General features: G+C 46.4%; 1 protein-coding gene across 1 annotated transcript in view; it reads left to right on the plus strand.

Annotated features, from left to right (window-relative positions):
• The first annotated feature begins 15,933 nt into the window (after positions 1-15,933).
• The window catches only part of TRPM8 (transient receptor potential cation channel subfamily M member 8), a 267,091-nt gene continuing 262,099 nt past the window's right edge, over positions 15,934-20,925 (plus strand). The window contains exon 1 of the mRNA XM_078683346.1: positions 15,934-16,139. Coding sequence (XP_078539472.1) covers positions 15,934-16,139 — 206 coding nt within the window. The remainder of the gene's footprint in view (positions 16,140-20,925) is intronic.

Below are 20,925 nucleotides of genomic sequence, written 5' to 3' on the forward strand. Positions count from 1 at the left end.
TTTTTTTTATCAGCTGAAACTATCCTTAAAATTACTTTATTAGGTTTAGAAGAACCATAGAAACCTTCCTGTTCACTCAGTGGTCCATGGCTCGTACACATGGCATTGCTCATTAAGATATATTGCATTTGAGCCATTCTAAGGGATCAGTTTTAGGGTTGGGGGCTCCTAGAGACAATAGGATTTTTTAGAGTGCGCTTAATAAAAGTAAGGAGAAAATATGCTGCTTCTGAATCAGGGCTCTTCCCTGCAACCCCCCCCCCCCCCCTGTTTGCTGCATTTTTAGAGGGCTGTGTCCTGCTTCACCATCATCTGCTTGTACATTAAAGATGCAAAAGTGACGACAGAGGAGGAGGAGCTTGCAAAACGTCACACAGAAAACTTTCCACCTGCCTGGTCATTGCAGCAGAGCATCTGGCCCCAGTGGAGGCTGAGGAGGTCCGCGGCTTCTACTTCGTGCACAGTAGGTCTTTACGTCTTAATTTACTTTGTAAAGCGGATATTACGAACACGCACGTCTTGGGCATTCAAGGTCTTGGGACTCACTCATTGCCTCTGAGTTTCTCTGCCCAGATAACCCTGATGCCTTTCCTTCTGACATTTGGGAGGTCCAGAATCAAGGGATGTCACTGTGCAGTTTCTTCTTAGAAGGTACTGTCCTGGGGGGGCACCCTCTTTATCTCAACCCTCAAAAACTGAAATAATCCATGTTCTTCTTTCAGCAGCATCTCTTCTCTTCTCTTCTCTTCTCTTCTCTTCTTTTCTAACTTCACCTCTTCTCGATGGTCCCAACCTCTTCCACAGTGAGATTTCTTAATTATTGTCTCTTTTTCACATGTACGGTGTGTGACTGTGTCTGGTACCTGCCAGCTACAAGTAAACAGCATCGGGAATCTATTTTCCTTGCGTTCTTAAACCTCTTTCTCCAAGCACGTGTTCTTTATTGCAGTCATTAGGGCTCACCCTATGTTGGTCTACCACACCCTTCACCAATTCAGTCTTCATCTAGAAGTCCGGATTCCCTATGGTCCTACCAACACTACTCATTTCCCTCCTTCTCTTAGCCATTTCCCTCCTTCTCTTAGCCAAAGTCACTGCCTCTCAGTCTCTTGTCCCTTTCAATGTAGTGTTTTCAAAATAAAATTAAGTGTGTCTTCTATTTTGCGCCTGTACCTTTCCTCACTTGTACCTTACCCTATCAACCGGCCAGGGATGGGTATTTTGCTATTTACACGCTCCCTGTTGCTTGTGTTCTGTGTGCACTTTCCTGGTTGCTCTCTTTTACCTTCAGCTTGCATAAATGTTGGAACTCCATGTCCTTAGCCGTGTGCCTGCCACTCTCTATGGGACTTTACAGTGCAGACTGAAGATACGTTATTCATCTAGCGTCCTCACCTTAAGTTATATGTATGTGGTTCTCAGCCATGTGTGCTGCCATTCTGTGTTTGTAGATACAGCTATTGACTAAAAGCGATATATAAACAAAAGGCATGCTGTTACGAGCGGATGCGCTCTGTGGGCTGAACAGTTCTCACGCACCTCACCCAACATTTGTGGTCTCGGCTGTCGGCATAATTCAGGCACTCAACTGACCCTGCCACTTCATGAGCTCTGCCTGCCTGCTTTAAGTGACTCTGCCTGCTAGTCTGTAAGAATAGAGCTGCTTGAGTGCCTGTCTGCCTGCTCGGCTGACAGCATGTGTCTGTCTCTGTGTGCCTTAGAGTTTCACACCCGGCCTCCTCGCTGTCTGTCTCTGCTTGTTGTGCAGCTAGAGTTTCTCTCTGGGCGACAGAATCTAGTTGTGTTGCTCTCAACATCTTTGTGTGTCTGTTCCCCTGCCTGCGCATCATGCTGTCTGCACTCAAGGCTGTGTCTCCGAGAAGGGCGTGTGTGTGCAGACAGGATGTGGAGGGTATACATTTCATTTCTGAGCCGGGCACTGGAGCCCTCCAAAGGCACTGTGGGTAGCAGAGCACTGGCCCTACCCGTTCCCGGTGCAGTTTCCTGCCCTGCGTCTGTTGTGGCTTGGACTGGTTTTCTCTGGCAGCTGCTATGGAACCACCAGCAGGGCTTAGGATGGACAACAGTGACCCCCTGCAAGGGTTGGTATTGAATTTTAATTCTGTCTTTGGTGATCTGTGCCTCAGTGTTGTGTTTTCTGTGAGGAGCTGTGCCTGTGTGAGTGTCTCTGTGTTACTAATGTGCACCGGATCCTGCATAATTCTCCATCAGTGTGCATGTTTCTTGCACTGTGTGATCTTTGTGTGTATCTGGCACTGGCTTTGCCTATATTTTTGTAAATACTCATGTTTTAGTCTAGTATTTGGAGGAATATATTTATTTCATGGTACAACATCTTTATTTGACTGTTCCTCTGGGTTTGTTTTTATGCCTGAGTGAGTATATCTGCAGAGGTGTTGTGCACAATAACCTGTTGGGGCTTTCTGTTGGGGCTTTCCTCCACCTCTGTCTCTACCTCTACCTCTTACTGTGACTCTGTCTCTACCTCTACTGCTGTCTTTTTGGTATATAGAGAGCTTTCTCAAAGCACACCTGTTTGCACCCTTTTCACCTGCGGTCCATGTATGCCTGCCGCAATGCTGGCTTTTATGCGTGTGTCAGTTTACCTGTGTGTGATACCTGTGAGTGTTAATGTCTCATATTAATTCATGTCTTTATTTTGTATGCATATCTATTCATATTTGCGTTGGCATATGTCTGTGTAAAAATAATAGCATATCTGCATATGTCTGTTGCATCTCTGTGATTGAATATGTTTGTCAGTGTTTGTTTGCTTGTTTATGCTCTTGTTGTTGTGATCTGACTTGCATGTTGTAGGGAGGGTATCTGTCTTTGTACCTAATTAATTGTCTTAATGGCGGTGTGTCTGCGGGTGTCTTGTAGTCAGTGGATGCCAACTCAAAGAGGCGTTCTAAGGCATGGGCATAATGGCCAACTGCACCCGCCCCCCCACTCCTCCCGTCGAAGGGGCCCGAGTGAGAGGGAACTCTCTCTATTTGACCTCTGTCTATTGTATGACTTTCTCCAACCCTTTCTGCCTACCTGTACCTCTCACTCTGCCTCTGTCTCTACCTCTGACTCTGTCTCTACCTCTGACTCTGTCTCTACTTCTACCTCAGTATCTACCTCTGACTTTGTTCTTACCTCCATCTCTGTCTCTACCTCTCCTTCAGTCTCTGTCTCTCCCTCTACCTCTGTCTCTGTCTCTCCCTCTACCTCTGTCTCTCCCTCTTCCTCTGACTCTGTCTCTAGCTCTACTGCTGACTCTGTCTCTACCTCTACCTCTGACTCTGTCTCTCCCTCTCCCTCTGACTCTGTCTCTAGCTCTACTGCTGACTCTGTCTCTACCTCTACTGCTGACTCTGTCTCTACCTCTACCTCTGACTCTGTCTCTACCTCTGACTCTGTCTCTACCTCTACCTCTGACTTTGTTCTTACCTCCACCTCTGTCTCTACCTCTTACTCTGACTCTGTCTCTACCTCTACTGCTGACTCTGTCTCTACTTCTACCTCTACCTCTGACTCTGTCTCTACTTCCACCTCTGTCTCTAACTCTACGTCTGTCTCTGTCTCTCCCTCTACCTCTGTCCCTGTCGCTCCCTCTTCCTCTGACTCTGTCTCTACCTCTACTGCTGACTCTGTCTCTACCTCTACCTCTGACTCTGTCACTACCTCTACCTCTGACTTTGTTCTTACCTCCACCTCTGTCTCTACCTCTACCTCTGACTCTGTCTCTACCTCTACCTCTGACTTTGTTCTTACCTCCACCTCTGTCTCTACCTCTACCTCTTACTCTGACTCTGTCTCTACCTCTACTGCTGACTCTGTCTCTACTTCTACCTCTGTCTCTACCTCGGACTTTGTTCTTACCTCCACCTCTGTCTCTACCTCTACTTCTGTCTCTGTCTCTCCCTCTCCCTCTGTCTCTCCCTCTTCCTCTGACTCTGTCTCTGCCTCTACTGCTGAATCTGTCTCCACCTCTACCTCTGACTTTGTTCTTACCTCCATCTCTGTCTCTACCTCTCCTTCTGTCTCTGTCTCTCCCTCTACCTCTGTCCCTGTCTCTCCCTCTTCCTCTGACTCTGTCTCTACCTCTACTGCTGACTCTGTCTCTACCTCTACCTCTGACTCTGTCACTACCTCTACCTCTGACTTTGTTCTTACCTCCACCTCTGTCTCTACCTCTACCTCTGACTCTGTCTCTACCTCTACCTCTGACTTTGTTCTTACCTCCACCTCTGTCTCTACCTCTACCTCTTACTCTGACTCTGTCTCTACCTCTACTGCTGACTCTGTCTCTACTTCTACCTCTGTCTCTACCTCGGACTTTGTTCTTACCTCCACCTCTGTCTCTACCTCTACTTCTGTCTCTGTCTCTCCCTCTCCCTCTGTCTCTCCGTCTTCCTCTGACTCTGTCTCTGCCTCTACTGCTGACTCTGTCTCCACCTCTACCTCTGACTTTGTTCTTACCTCCATCTCTGTCTCTACCTCTCCTTCTGTCTCTGTCTCTCCCTCTACCTCTGTCCCTGTCTCTCCCTCTTCCTCTGACTCTGTCTCTACCTCTACTGCTGACTCTGTCTCTACCTCTACCTCTGACTCTGTCACTACCTCTACCTCTGACTTTGTTCTTACCTCCACCTCTGTCTCTACCTCTACCTCTGACTCTGTCTCTACCTCTACCTCTGACTTTGTTCTTACCTCCACCTCTGTCTCTACCTCTACCTCTTACTCTGACTCTGTCTCTACCTCTACTGCTGACTCTGTCTCTACTTCTACCTCTGTCTCTACCTCGGACTTTGTTCTTACCTCCACCTCTGTCTCTACCTCTACTTCTGTCTCTGTCTCTCCCTCTACCTCTGTCTCTCCCTCTTCCTCTGACTCTGTCTCTACCTCTACTGCTGACTCTGTCTCTACCTCTACCTCTGACTTTGTTCTTACCTCCACCTCTGTCTCTACCTCTACCTCTTACTCTGACTCTGTCTCTACCTCTACTGCTGACTCTGTCTCTACTTCTACCTCTGTCTCTACCTCGGACTTTGTTCTTACCTCCACCTCTGTCTCTACCTCTACTTCTGTCTCTGTCTCTCCCTCTCCCTCTGTCTCTCCCTCTTCCTCTGACTCTGTCTCTGCCTCTACTGCTGACTCTGTCTCCACCTCTACCTCTGACTTTGTTCTTACCTCCATCTCTGTCTCTACCTCTCCTTCTGTCTCTGTCTCTCCCTCTACCTCTGTCCCTGTCTCTCCCTCTTCCTCTGACTCTGTCTCTACCTCTACTGCTGACTCTGTCTCTACCTCTACCTCTGACTCTGTCACTACCTCTACCTCTGACTTTGTTCTTACCTCCACCTCTGTCTCTACCTCTACCTCTGACTCTGTCTCTACCTCTACCCCTGACTTTGTTCTTACCTCCACCTCTGTCTCTACCTCTACCTCTTACTCTGACTCTGTCTCTACCTCTACTGAGACTCTGTCTCTACTTCTACCTCTGTCTCTACCTCGGACTTTGTTCTTACCTCCACCTCTGTCTCTACCTCTACTTCTGTCTCTGTCTCTCCCTCTCCCTCTGTCTCTCCCTCTTCCTCTGACTCTGTCTCTGCCTCTACTGCTGACTCTGTCTCCACCTCTACCTCTGACTTTGTTCTTACCTCCATCATTGTCTCTACCTCTCCTTCTGTCTCTGTCTCTCCCTCTACCTCTGTCCCTGTCTCTCCCTCTTCCTCTGACTCTGTCTCTACCTCTACTGCTGACTCTGTCTCTACCTCTACCTCTGACTCTGTCACTACCTCTACCTCTGACTTTGTTCTTACCTCCACCTCTGTCTCTACCTCTACCTCTGACTCTGTCTCTACCTCTACCTCTGACTTTGTTCTTACCTCCACCTCTGTCTCTACCTCTACCTCTTACTCTGACTCTGTCTCTACCTCTACTGCTGACTCTGTCTCTACTTCTACCTCGGACTTTGTTCTTACCTCCACCTCTGTCTCTACCTCTACTTCTGTCTCTGTCTCTCCCTCTACCTCTGTCTCTCCCTCTTCCTCTGACTCTGTCTCTACCTCTACTGCTGACTCTGTCTCTACCTCTACCTCTGACTTTGTTCTTACCTCCACCTCTGTCTCTACCTCTACCTCTTACTCTGACTCTGTCTCTACCTCTACCTCTGACTTTGTTCTTACCTCCATCTCTGTCTCTACCTCTCCTTCTGTCTCTGTCTCTCCCTCTACCTCTGTCCCTGTCTCTCCCTCTTCCTCTGACTCTGTCTCTACCTCTACTGCTGACTCTGTCTCTACCTCTACCTCTGACTCTGTCACTACCTCTACCTCTGACTTTGTTCTTACCTCCACTTCTGTCTCTACCTCTACCTCTTACTCTGACTCTGTCTCTACCTCTACTGCTGACTCTGTCTCTACTTCTACCTCTGTCTCTACCTCGGACTTTGTTCTTACCTCCACCTCTGTCTCTACCTCTACTTCTGTCTCTGTCTCTCCCTCTACCTCTGTCTCTCCCGCTTCCTCTGACTCTGTCTCTACCTCTACTGCTGACTCTGTCTCTACCTCTACCTCTGAATCTGCCTCTACCCCTACCTCTGCCTCTGTCTCTACCTCTACCTCTGTCTCTACCTCTGACTTTGTTCTTACCTCCACCTCTGTCTCTCCCTCTACATCTGACTCTGTCTCTACCTCTACCTCTGTCTCTACCTCTGACTTTGTTCTTACCTCCACCTCTGTCTCTCCCTCTACATCTGACTCTGTCTCTACCTATTCCTCTAACTCTGTCTCTACTTCTACCTATGACTCTGTCTCTACCTCTACCTCTGACTCTGTCTCTACCTCTACCTCTGACTTTGTTCTTACCTCCACCTCTGTCTCTCCCTCTACATCTGACTCTTTCTCTACCTCTTGCTCTGACTCTGTCTCTACTTCTACCTCTGTCTCTACTTCTGCCTCTGACTCTGTCTCTACCTCTACCTCTGACTTTGTTCTTACCTCCACCCCTGTCTCTACGTCTACCTCTACCTCTACCTCTGTCTCTCCCTCTACATCTGACTCTGTCTCTACCTCTTCCTCTGACTCTGTCTCTACCTCTACCTCTAGCTCTGACTCTGTCTCTACCTCTACCTCTGACTATGTCTCTACCTCTACCTCTACCTCTGTCTCTCCCTCTACATCTGACTCTGTCTCTACCTCTAGCTCTGACTCTGTCTCTACCTCTACCTCTGACTATGTCTCTACCTCTTCCTCTGACTATTTCTCTACCTCTACCTCTGTCTCTACCTCTAACTTTGTTCTTACCTCCACTTCTGTCTCTATCTCTTCCTCAGTCTCTGACTATGTCGCTCCCTCTACATCGGACTCTGTCTCTAACTCTTCCTCTGACTCTGACTCTGCCTCTGTCTCTACCTATGCCTCTGTCTCTACCTCTGACTTTGTTCTTACCTCCACCTCTGTCTCTACCTCTACCTCTGTCTCTGACTATGTCTCTCACTCTACATCTGACTCTGTCTCTACCTCTTCCTCTGACTGTCTCTACCTCTACCTCTGACTCTGTCTCTACCTCTGACTTTGTTCTTACCTCTGTCTCTACCTCTGTCTCTGACTCAGTCTCTCCCTCTACCTCTGTCTCTGACTCAGTCTCTCCCTCTACATCTGACTCTGTCTCTACCTCTTCCTCCGACACTGTCTCTGTCTCTACCTCTTTCTCTACCTCTGACTTTGTTCTTACCTCCACCTCTGTCTCTACCTCTACCTCAGTCTCTCCCTCTACATCTGACTCTGTCTCTACCTCTTCCTCCGACACTGTCTCTGCCTCTACCTCTTTCTCTACCTCTGACTTTGTTCTTACCTCCACCTCTGTCTCTACCTCTACCTCTGTCTCTCCCTCTACATCTGACTCTGTCTCTACCTCTTCCTCTGACTCTGTCTCTACCTCTTCCTCTGACTCTGTCTCTACCTCTACTTTTAGCTCTGACTGTCTCTACCTTTACCACTGGTCCTGTCTCTACCTTTACCTCTGCCTCTTCCTCTGACTCTGTCTCTCTCTAACCATTGTCATCTTAAGGATTGATAGTGTCCCAGATAAGACATGTTTCAACAAAGCTCGATATATAATGTCATATTGTTGGCATCATGTGGGCTTAAATTAGAAGGAACTTGGCAATACAATTGCCAGGATTTTCTGAGCAGCCGCCCCCCACCCACCCCCCCACACACACAAACAAAATCATTTAGCTGACCCTACCTACACGTCCAGTGGCGGCATGCCTCTATTTAAACATGCATCCCGGGATGCATGTGTGCAGTGTTTGATTCTCTGTGGCGTCGTCACGCCGAGGATACCCGTGGCGCACATTAATTCACGGCTCGCAGACGCAGACCAGTGTGTTTCCTTATGCCTTACTCCGAGAGAGTTTTCAATGAAATGCTTACCTGTGGTCTGTAACCTCTGCGGCATACCAATGCTCGTTCGATTCGATGCGGTTCGATGATGCGTGTCACTGTCTATATGTTTCTGTATATTTACACACATCTGTTCATACACGTTATTTCCGTGTGGGCATCTCTGGGTACCTTGATGCGAGTGTTCACTTGGTCATGCTGTATGCGCTCCTGTGCACCACACTCTATTGGAAAATGCCTCGCTGTGTATATTTGGCTACGCATGTTCGTTTGTGTGTCCTTCTGTGTGATGATCTTTAGATGTGTATAGCTAATGTTGATGTGCGTAGGCATGTGACTGTTTCTCTAAGTGTGTGGCGTAATGCTTGCATGTGTGCGTTCCTTTGTGTTATGCTCTAGGCGGGTTTTAGGGGGGTAGCGTTTTACTCTCTGCATACATATGTGCCTGCGCGTGATAATCTGCAGGTGTCTATGTTTTCTGTGTGTGTGTGTGTGTGCTGATCTGTTCGAGTTTTTCCTATGAGTGTTTTAGCTTGCCTGTCATTTCGCCATCTTCCACAAGGGTCTGGACTTCAGTGTATTTGTGGTTGGACATTCATGCACCAGTGTAAGGCAGTCTGGGTCTGTGTGTATCTTGTGTGCATGTATGTCGGGACGGTTGCGCCTCCCCGCGCCTCTTCATTTGTTTCTGCTCTGCTGCTCGCCCCTCAGGGAATGTGACAATCTCCGAGTCCACTGGGGGGCGCTCCAGAGCACGATACTCTGCTGGATTGGAGGTACGCAGAGGTTGCACCTCCAAGTGCACTATATGGCCGCTACCACCCCATTCCCAGGCACGGGGTTTTAGTGCAGCTGATTGCAGAGTGCCAGGAGCAGACCTTATGACCTGGCACAAGAGAAATACTTGTTCATTCTCACACTAGGGTCCGTCCCTTCTCCCTGCACGTGTGTGGTGGTTTGTGTGGCTTTCTTAATTTGTGCACTGTGATTATGGTTATAAACTGTAAGCTAGTGTGCCCAGCTGTTCTGATGGTGTGCTCTGAAAAATACATCAGTACCGAAGCAACAGATAAAAGCTTCTCGCAATGTTTCCTTTGTAGCACGGGTGTTGAGTCAGCAAAATGGCAAGGGAAGCAAAAGTAGCATCACATGGACTTAAATACCCAATGACATCACAGGAAGTCACTAGTCTGATGATGTCACTAAAAGTGACATCCTCACACTAGTGATCACGATGACGTCACAATGAGTACTCTCAGCTACAGTGTATGGTTAATAAAAAAGGAAACGATAAACGAGGAGATAAAAAGTCATTTCCTTGTCAACTTCATAAGAACTAGAGTTCTACCAACATGTTATGCAAGGCGTGTAGCCATTCTATGCCTAAGGCACAGCTATGACACTTCACGGATAAGTTGAAAATTACTTTCCGTTTATGGTAATATTGGGTGACGTAAAGACGAGACTAAATGCCATTTGACGACGGTGCTTTAAGTGAAGAAGCAAAAAAGCACATTCAAAACCACACAAAAAAGAAAAAACAACCCTAATAAAATTACACTACATGATAAATGAATGGAAAGAATATATTTAACTAGTTCTTGGAGCTGGCTATGTCAGGGTCTACATTTTCAGAGCATGTTCAAGCAACCCTGTGGTCTGGAAACAGCAGAGGAAGGGCTCACACCCCTTTTCGGGCAACTGTTGGCAGGCATGCCCGGAGAGGTCCTGCTGCTCCAGGGTGGGTTTTTCCTCTCCTTCAGACGTCTCACCTTGATCGTCATGAGCCTGGAAGATGGACGGGCAAGCTGAATTTCAGCGCCTTAACACAGGACAGGAGCCAGCGTCGGATTGGTAACGTGGGCACCCGGGCAATGCCCGAGGGGTCGGTATCCGAAGTCCTGCTGTGGGCTGCTTTTTTGAGCAGCCTGGGGGCCGGTTTGGGCGAGTTCTGCGTGGTTCGATGCTGCCATCAGCCCAGTGGCTGCCTGAATGGCCTTTCTGGAGGCAGATGGGCGACCATTCCCTCCCTTTTATCACCGGGCAGAGGTGTCACTCCATTTCTTTCACTGGGCTGGCCAATTAATGTGTGTATACTGAGCGGAGGCAGGGGGCCTAAGCAGTAGTGGCCTCACTTGTTTTCAGGTGTGTTTCACCAGTGGGAAGTAATCCATGCATTTTTTTTACACCCCCCCCTCTTTTTTTTTAATATTATGTTGCAGAAGCAGTAGTTTGCGGGAAGGCAATATGCAAATGTAGGCCACTTTTTTTTAGCATGCCCGGCCCGATTTTTAATCCCAATCCGACCCTGACAGGAGCTACCAGTTTAGCCACCATTTGAGGAATCGAGGCAACATGCAACGCCATTGAGGCCAGGTCATCAATCCTTCTGGATTATGCAGACTTTTTCGCCTCACTGCCACGTCCTGGTGATGTGACAAAGTGCGGGAACAATTGTGGTTCTTGCCCCCTTCCTATCACTTATCCTGTAGCTAAGAGGCCCGTCTATTTCCCTATCTTTAGCTCCTGTCTGCAGCTCTCTATCTGCTGCTTAAATGCTATGTTTGTATGTGTTTGTTGTATAACGTAAACCTAGCCAATAGGCAGCGAAGCGATATACAGTGTCAAAGACGGACCTAAAATCGATGAGTGATAGACTAGGTGGCAAGGATGTGAGTGGTTAATGTATTCTGATGTAGTGTTCTTTAAATATGTAAGCCTTCAACACTTTCCTAAATTTGAGCCGCGTTGGGGCGGTCCTGTTGGATCCGGGATGTTTCTCCAGATCCTGGGTGCTTTGATGGAAAATGCCTGTCATCTTGTATTTCCCTGTTTACAAATCTTAGTAGGAGGCTGATGGTGTCTTTGCTGTGGGTGTGCCGAGAGCCACAAGAGACGGTGAGCTTGTCTGCAAGATGACCAGGGTTGCTGGTCGTGATGGCTAGACGTGGGAAATAATGGGGTCCTTTCCAACACCTACTTAAGTAGTGAGAAATCTTGGGATACTAATAAACTCGAATCTTTATTTTTACCAACCTGTTGTAGCTGCCTCCAAAGTGTGTTTTTCCATCTTGGCATCTTGCAGAGAATGTGTCCTTTTCTTGCATTGCCACTAAAAGCTATGGTAACTAGAGACTTCACTCAGGTATGGCTGGACCACAGCAATTTGGTCTGTTTTGGATTTCCTGAAAATACATTGAATAATTTACAAAATATCCACATTGCACGTCTCCACCCAATTGTGCCAGCTACACTGGCTGCCCTGGCTTTCTTTCAATAAACCTAATTCAAACGTGCCTTTTTTAGGCATAATATTTTCTTAGACTTGGTACTTCTAAGGAAAACTTTCAAAAAATTGACCTAAGATACATCTGCGCTCTTCCTATAAATGTCTACATTTTCTCAAGTTTAAATATCGGAAATGGGGAGGCCCTGCTTAAGATGTCTGGCCCACCAATCCCTAAAAACACACCCCTGAGCCCATCTGGGGCCACCCGTCTTGTCCTTTGCTGAAGACTGTAGGGCCGCTAACTGGGGAGTCTTAATGGGCTCTCCTAAAATCCATATTCCTTTGGCTTTGGGATTTTTGCTCTCTTCCTCCTCTTTGGAAAGCCTAAGAATAATATGTCCACCACTGATTGGCCTACACGGTGCTTGGGTGAACAGGGTGCAAAATCTCAACAATCGGCCCGCTGCTGATGCCAAACAAAAGTTGTATGGAATTGAGTGAAGGAGTCAGTTTCCGGACTGGTCAACCAACAAGCCTTGGCAGCTGTAAGTACAGCAAATGGGTACTTCGATGTCCGGAGGTCCCGGGGAACACAGTAGCTGCCTGAAACTTTGTGGAAGGAAGGACCACAGATCCCATAATGCATTAGACCATCTGAATTTGGGCGATCCCCCCCCCCATGGCCAGCGATTCTTCAGATCCAGTGCATTGCTTTACCTGCGGTTGACGGGGATTAGTGCCACTAGTCCAGGGGAGCCTGTGGTTCCTTCTGGCTCTCACAGGGGTTCCTCAGTCTGGGGGAACTGAGCTTTAGCCTAGGAGGATTCTCGGTCATGCAGTGTGGGCCCCCTGAACGGTTGTGTCCAGGGCTTGAGTCGGGGTACTACGCGGGTGGACGCATCCCCCCACTTATTTTTCCGGGTGGACACCGTCCCCCCTGCCCAAAAGCTGGACTTTCAATTATGGCATTACTTGCCCGCACGGCTGCCGCGTCGATTTTCCTTTACCCAGTGACTCGCGAGATCCGTGCATTCATGGGTTTTGGGGTGAGGGGGTCCTTCTGAAGGGTGCCTCCCTCGCTTCCTGCGCACCCCAGGGTCTGCAGGGGCCTGTGCTAGGCCCCTGTTTGCAATGATAACAGACAGCGGTGGGGGGTTGCAGTGATCTCCCTATGTGAAGCTGGTAGAGGTGGCTTTTGGAGTTTTCGAGTCAAGTTTGCAAATCAAGAAAACCAGGACTGGCTGACATCGCCCACATGACAGGGGAAAACTTGAGAGTTCGATAACTGCAGCAAATTAAACCACACATTCACTCTTTGGCCTCTCTGGGGCGAGACCGGGGCTCTCTGGCTTCTCTGATGCAATTGCATCTAAGGGGTGAGCGAGGGGAGGCAATGAGTCTGATCGTGCAAGGCACATTTTGTGACGTCGCTTCCTGTAGTGACGTCACTTCCGGTTACCCCACCTAACAGAGCGTCCCCCCACTTCTTTTTTTAGGACTCGTGCCCTGGTTGTGCCCTTCCTATGCTGCATGGGCCTGCTCAGGAAAGCAGAGTGGCTTTCCCGAGCGTCTAACTATTTCTTATTAGTAGCTGCACCTCCGCCTGCCTGGGAGTAATAACCTGTGTCTCCTCTGAACACAGATCTCTGAGTGTGTTTCGTATGTCTATGTTTCTTTGTACATAGATAGACTAGTTAAAGAAGCACTGCAATAACAGCTTCAAAGTGCTGAAATAAAGTGCCAGCCCACAACACTACGGGAGAAAGCCCTTTTAATCACAAAGAACACATAACAGCACAGAATAAAAGACGGCTCTTTGGGGATCCCGCTCTGAACACATGTAGCATCATGAAACCTCACACACAGCTGTGCGTGATGCGCTGTGGCCTTAACCTACAGTTCATCTGTTTTTTAATTCCTGCCATTCTTGTACATGCGTTGTTAACTCTTTCATGATTTGGATCTCGGCGAGCTGTCTGCCGGGTCTTGTAATTTCATCCAGAGAAAGCTAGATCCCACTGACAGGGCAACTTTATGCAGAGCAATGGTGCCAGGAGAATTCTAAGAGTGAGTCACTGACATGCAATCGTATCCCTCAAGTGGTAACACCTGGAGGGCCTCTGGCACGCGCTGCCTGTTGATTATTTGTCCTGCCAGAAACAATAGAGGATAGGTCACTGGGAATAGGCTCTAGATTGCCCTCCTTATTTCCTGAGCGCATACTATAGTCAGGGCCATTTATGTGGCTGGGGAGTGCCAAATTATGCGGCAGGGTTGAGTACATTATGCGGCAAGAAAAGGCAAATTATGCGACTAAATGGGGCACATTTTTTGATAGGATTACTTCATTATTTTGTACTTTTTACACTTGTTAACACTGTCTGGGCATTGAAGTATTACTTCATTATTTTGTACTTTTTACACTTGTTAACACTGTCTGGGCATTTGGTGCACCTCATTAGTACCAGTTTAACACCCAAATATAGCGATAAGTAGCAGAAAGGTGACAGTCAAGCTTTTCAAAAGGTCTTTCATTGCACAGCAACATATTCCACTCCGTATGTAGTAACTTTTGACCTGTTTAAACTAGAAACTATTTTTTTTGTCTAAATCTGCAGATTATGCAGCAGATGATGGATTATGTGGCAAATGCGGCGAACATATAATTCTGCAAAAATCACCTTGGCTGCACAATCACATAATTCCAGTGGCCCTGACTATAGTCAAACAAACTCCTTCTTAGAGCACAGGTGAAAACCGATCCATTTTTAGAACTTTTGATTGAATCATGATTGTGTAACTCATTGAGCGAATAATACCTAACTGGCTCCAGTCTCCCTGCAGGCAGCTATCAGTGGGCAGTTTGGCAGCCCTACCTTCCCACCACCTTTATTAATGTCTTAACTCCCCACACAAATACCATCCGCTAAGTGCACAACTGAAAGTACAAAACATCTTCTAGGGAGCCACGCTTATAATCAGGAAGGGGCCAAGGACTTTCACCACCCTTGGTAAAATACAATTTTGCCTGCTGCAGCGCTCCCAGTACACTGAAAAAGAACATTCTGTTAATAATTCTAGAAGGCTCCCACTGCCTTACCACTCCTAATAGATGCACTGCTTCTGACTGAATTTATTTTCTGTAGCACAGCAGAAAAGTGACATGTTGGTCAACTTATAGGGGAGAGGCTATGGCTTAACAGCTAGAGCGGTCGACCTCGAAGCTGATGAACCGGGTTCGAGTCTCAGCTGGGACACTCAACATGATGTGATTTAGGGCAAATCATTTAATCTCCCTGTACCTACCAAAAAACAATAAATGTGTCCATCTGTAACGTAACTGGTGCTCATGTAAAGTGCTCTGATACCTTTGGGTCGAATCTGTGTTATATAAAACTCTAAAAAAAACATGGTAGGTGGGCCTATGACATCAGGAGGTGGATGGCAGTGGTCATCTGTGTCCTATGTACCATAGTTTCTGCTACAAAGCAAGCACCCTGACACCTTGTATCATGAGTGTATCTCCTGCATTGTTCCTGCAGAGCCATTGCCTCAGACTGGATTCCACAAGAGGGGCATTTTGTTCTGTAAGGCAGTGGCCTTGGCGAAACAGATGAGCTGCTGTGGAAGTGGATGATGCAGAACAGAAGGAGCTTGAAATAGTTGTATATTCAAGGAATCCAGCTGCAAGGCCCAGAGACAGAAGGCCAAGTGCTTTGATCTGAGCAGTGGATTGACTCTGCTTCTGGTCTTTCTGATCATTGTAGCTTACAGAGGCAAAGCAACCTTTCCCTACCAGCTTAACTATGATAGTACAACTGAGGGAAAAGTCTAGTCTTCTGAGATATTCTAAGGGAGCTTAGGATAAAAACATCTCCAATAACAATGCAATAGTGAAATTAAGATTTTACTGATCCAAATCGTGCCAGATTAATTTTAGTAAGTAAATAGAGGAAAGGGGTCATTACAAAGAGAACAAGAATTGGCAAGCCAATAGGACTTTCCTTATACGAGAGCCACTGGCTTTGTCGATGTGTTTTAGCTATGTTGTACATCAGCAGAGCGAAAAGTCAGGAAAAAAGGTCTATGGTGCAGCCAGCACTGACCATGTCATGTTTTCTTTTTCTGGCAGGAGGGTGCGGGTTGGACGGGACAAGTAACAACATGGGGTGGGGTTGGGGGAGAGGGTAAGCAACTATTTTGTGAAGGTTAGGGGGTGGGGGTATGGGGCAAGCAACAATGGGGTGAGGGATAGGACAACCAACAATAAGGTGAAGCTGGTGAGGGAACATGGAAGCAATGACATGGAAAGGTGGGACTGGTCAAGTAAAAACGGGGGAGGGGGATGGAGCAAACAACGACGAACAGGCAAAAATGCAGGAGGGGGAGATGATGGGGCGTCGGGCAAATAATGACAGGAAGGAGGGTTCAGATGAGCAGGAGAAGCAACAAGATGGGGAGGGGTCGGGGATAGAGCAAGCAACTATTCAGGTAAGGTGAGGGAGGTAGGGGTATGGGGCAAGCAACAACTGGATGTAGGTGGGGACAAGCAACGATAAGAGGAGGCAGGTGGGAGGACAGGGAAGTAATGACTGGGTGAGGTGGAACAGGTCGAGCAAAAACATGGGAGGGGGAGATGGATGGGAAAAGCAATAACAACGGGGCAACAATGCAGTGGGAAAGGTGATGGAGGCTGGGCAAGCAATGACATAGGGAAGGTGTCGGATAGGCAGGGGAAGCAACAATAGGGTAGGGGTAACGGGTCAAGCAACAGCCCAGGAGGGGGAGTGGGAGAGGGATGCAGCAAGCAACGACGCCGGGGCAATTACACGGGTGGGGGTGGGACGGGGAGTAGGAGGGGAGAAAGCCTGAAAATATAAAGGGCCTGATTCACACACTGCATGTTGTAGTAAGTTTTGTTGTGCTGCAGTAGTACTACAAGACTTACTACAAAGTACTATTTACAAATTGCACCTTTATAGTAACTTTACACTTTTGTATTAAAAGTTACACCTTTGTTGGAAGTCCAGCACTACACTTTGCCTGCCACTTGTACTGCAAAATTCTCCCATGGAAAATAATAGAGGTAGGGACTTAAATAAAGCCTCATAGGAAAGAATTTTGAGATAAATTAGATAATTTGAAACAGTTAAAAATATAGTGAATATAAATTAATGTTAAACAAATAAAATAAAATAGTACTTATTTAATATTTAGTTATACCTATATAAAAACCTATTTGTATCTAAAACTTAAGGTAACATTACATTTTATTACATATAATTACATTATTTTTAATTCATGCCATGCATTACTTTTAATAATTATCAATGTAAAATATACATTTTTACTTTAAGTAACAATTATTTTTACTAATTAAACTTCAGAAAAATAGTTGCAATACATTTTAATATGTTTCAATTATTTAAAGTTTTAATTTGAAATTATTTTAAGAGTGCTATAAAAAAATTTCAACTTACTTTTACATTTAAAGTAAACATATACAATGAATTTACATGAATATTTAACATAAACATATTTTAATATTTATTTTTGAGTTAAATATTTAATTCAAATTTCCATATATTTTATTATGCGGAGAATGCAGTGTCTCTCTTTGGTAAAATATAAGGAAAATGTACCAAATGGATTTAACCGAAAATAAACATTACAATATTTTTGTTAAATATTAATATATATCACGGCTATATAATACCTTTTTTGCAGTAGCACAATCCCACTCACTTAAAAACACAGAGGAGAAAAATTCTGGCTTGTCTACAGTCATCCATTATAAGGAGGAATGTGTCATTTTCTTTCACTGGGAGGCAAGTCAAACAAAGGAAGTGAATTAAGAAAGACTTGTCTTGTAGGTTGCTTAAAAAAACACTTTTGGCTGATCTTTTGGTGTGCTTTTAGCATTTATTAGCGGGTTGCTTCCTCCCTGATGTTTTTTTCTAGGCAACACTTCTATCTTTAAATATATCAATAAAGTGTAACTGCTGCATGCTGTAGGAAGGTAGGATCTGACTGCATGGTTATCCCCACTTTTTTCCTGGTGTTTTGATGGTTTTTGACTAGTCTGGCTGGGATCCTGCTATTCAGGTCCCTAACTTATCAACTTTCTCGCTAAATTGCTATGTATGTACTTTAGGTACACTCCAGATTGGAATTAGGTACCCTTATCGGTGCCTAGTATATGGTACACATGTACCCAGGGCATAGGGACCCCAGAGGCCTCCCATGGGCTGAAGCATGTATTATGCCACCCACGAGAGACCATTAAAAATAACACAACAGGCCTGCTACTGCAGCCTGTGTAAGCTGGTGCTTGCAACACTTACTGAGATATGGGTTCACTATATCTATCTACATCACTACACTTAAAAACCTATCAGTCACCCCTACAGCAGGCCTTATCATTCATGAAGGCAGGGTGCTAGGTTTTTCGTGAGAGGATGCCCCTGCATGAGTAGGGCCCCTCTGCAGCCTTCAAAGACCATTCTCTGGGGTTGTCTGTGATACAGCCAGACATATAGGTAAAGGTGCATTATAACCTCGCAGTAAATGCTATCTTTAAAACAGCTGTGTAGAAACATGTCGTGTTTGGTGTCAAACACCTTGGAATCATACCTCTACCCCAGTAACTGGTGTGGGAGGTATGATTCCACCCATCTAAAATTACCTTCATGGGTCAACGGTCTATCTGGTACCAGCTTTCTCGACCAGGGCAGCACAAAATGGACGCTGCCAGCGACAGACCCATTTCTGCCATCCAGATGCTGAGCCGAGCTCGAGCAGAGGAGGGCATGACAATAGGCATCCCGTCACAGGCAGGTGTAACCACCTCCCTGACAGGGTTTAGTGTATTGGGGCTTAGTGGGTACACTTTGAGAGTGCCAGAAAGTCTGCACTGGGGGCACATTTGGAGACCCTGTGCATAGTCCAGCTCAAACCAGTTCTTGGAGCCATTGGCTCCTGCTCTAGTGCAAAACTGGACAAAGGACATGGGTGTAGCCACCCCTCTGTCCTGCCCCTCCCATAGGAGGGACCCCTGAATCTGTCCTACCCTTTTCTGTGGGTATAAAATGGGCTACCTGGCTACAGGACATTAGATTTTACCTGGACAAGATTCTACTAAGAAGATACCAAGTGCACAACGCTGGACGGCTGAAGAATCTCCCTTGGAGTAAAGGAGTTACTCCCCTGCACTAGCAGGCACCTAAGCGCATCTGACTGGCTTGCTGCTCCCAAGCTCCTTAGGACTCCGAAGATTTCAGCAACACAGGAGTTGGGTTTTCAAGGGTGCTTGAGGTTGGTCTGCCCTCTCAGCAAGTCTGAGGCCAGTATCCCTCGTGGGGACTGCGTGATCTGAACCCCTGTGCACCGCGTACATTTGCAAGTGCATATGCTTGTTGGCAATTTCCGAGCATGTGCATTGGACACCATGTAGTCCTGACCCCTAGTACTATTTGCACCAAAGAACTCTGGCCTCCTCACACCGAGTGCTCCGTAGGCTGGTACTTTGCAAACTTGCTTGAGGTCTCCTTGCGACTCCTGGTTCGTTGGCCTGTGCGTCCTGGCGTGGGTCACCTTGTTTGTTCTTGGACTACTCTGTTTGCTCCAGATGTGCCCTGACTCTCCATTGCTTGGAGAGTCCCCTGGACCTTGCTGGTCCACCCTGTAACCGGGTTGCATTTGCTAGGGCTTAATTGGTGATCCAGCTGGACACCGACCCCTGGCCGACCGCCGACCGCCGTGTCTCTGTGGCAGAGACATGGCGGTCGGCACCCTGGTAGGACTGGACGCGAGAAACTGCACAAAACTAGTTGCGGCACATGTTTCCTTCTTTAACATTACAAAATCTAAAAAAGGACAGATAATAAGGTATAGGGAACACTGCCTCCTCTGATATAGGAGCCTCAAATGACAATTCCTCTACTACCGTTAAGAGCCATAAACTACATTCTCCTTAAAGACTAAAAGACTAAAACCAGACATGAACGTGACTACTAAAGAATTATAATCAGCCGCCAAAACTAAGCGCCCTAATAAAGCCACAGCAGATCCATTCTACTCTACGACCTTATATACTAAGATTAAGAGAACCCCATTGTCTCTGAGTATTTGCATACATTTGTTTAGTCCAAGCTGGCCCTGAAGAAGGTGAATTCAAATAAAAGATCACCGAAACGTACGTAGGCTGTACGCACTTAAAGACCCTCGAATATGGCAAATTGAAAAATCAAAAGAACTAAATTGGAAAGGAAATCTAAATCGAGTTTACAACAAGAATATACAGATTATCTTATGATTTAAGACAGACCGAAACCACACCACGAGGAGTCTTGTATTGGACATTGATAATATATCACCACAAATTTTGCAATCATTTATGTATTTTATCACTGTTGTGTGTATGTGAGTAAGTATGAGTATGTATGATGTGATGTATGTTCATATCTGCACATAAGAGAAAAATGAGGGGTTCGATTTAGAACAACAACTTCAGCTAATATGTTGTACCTCAACAAACGCACGTCAATTGATATTTAGTTGTATTTATTATGTTTTTTATGTGAAAGAAAATTGCAGAAAATTCAAAAAAGTATATATTTTTGTACAATGATGAATAAATTGATAAAAAACAACAAATATGTGAGAATTCTATAGTGTCATGAGATGCATCCTATGTATAAATAATTGACTTAATTGCCAAAAGTGTTGAATGATATTCAGGTCATATAAGAGGTTTTTCCCCATGTTCTTGCACCGACCCCTCAGCACTCAACATCCTTTGTGGGCAGCTCACCTCTGGCTCCTGGTCATCCTAGAGATCCTCGTGGCTGAAGAGTCAAGTATCCCCTCATCGCACCTAAAGCACCCGACATCGGTGGGCATTCGACTGCCGATCCCCTGGTCACCTGATGTGACCCAGACTCTGTCCCCTCTGCTTTCAGGTTCCTTTCTTCCAGAATCCAGGCTTGGATTCCACCGGACACTTTTCACCTTCACAGCAGCAATACTTCTTCTCGGCACTCCATTGAAAACGACAGAGGTTTCCGACACCACTTGACCCCTATGCACCCGGCTCCTCTGGGATAGTAACTCAGTACCTCGGTGGATTGGCCTTAGAACCTCTCAAGTTCCAAAGGGTTTGCTTGAAGTCTTCCTAGAAGTGTCTTTAAACTTTAACTTTGCAACTGCTGCTTTCTCATAGAGTTGTACGGAGCATGCGGTCGTGTTTCCTCGTTGCACCCGTCCTCCTTGGGCTCCCTGTGT

The sequence above is a fragment of the Lissotriton helveticus genome, chromosome 3_1 (genome assembly GCF_964261635.1).
Source record: "Lissotriton helveticus chromosome 3_1, aLisHel1.1, whole genome shotgun sequence".
Lineage (NCBI taxonomy): Eukaryota > Metazoa > Chordata > Amphibia > Caudata > Salamandridae > Lissotriton > Lissotriton helveticus.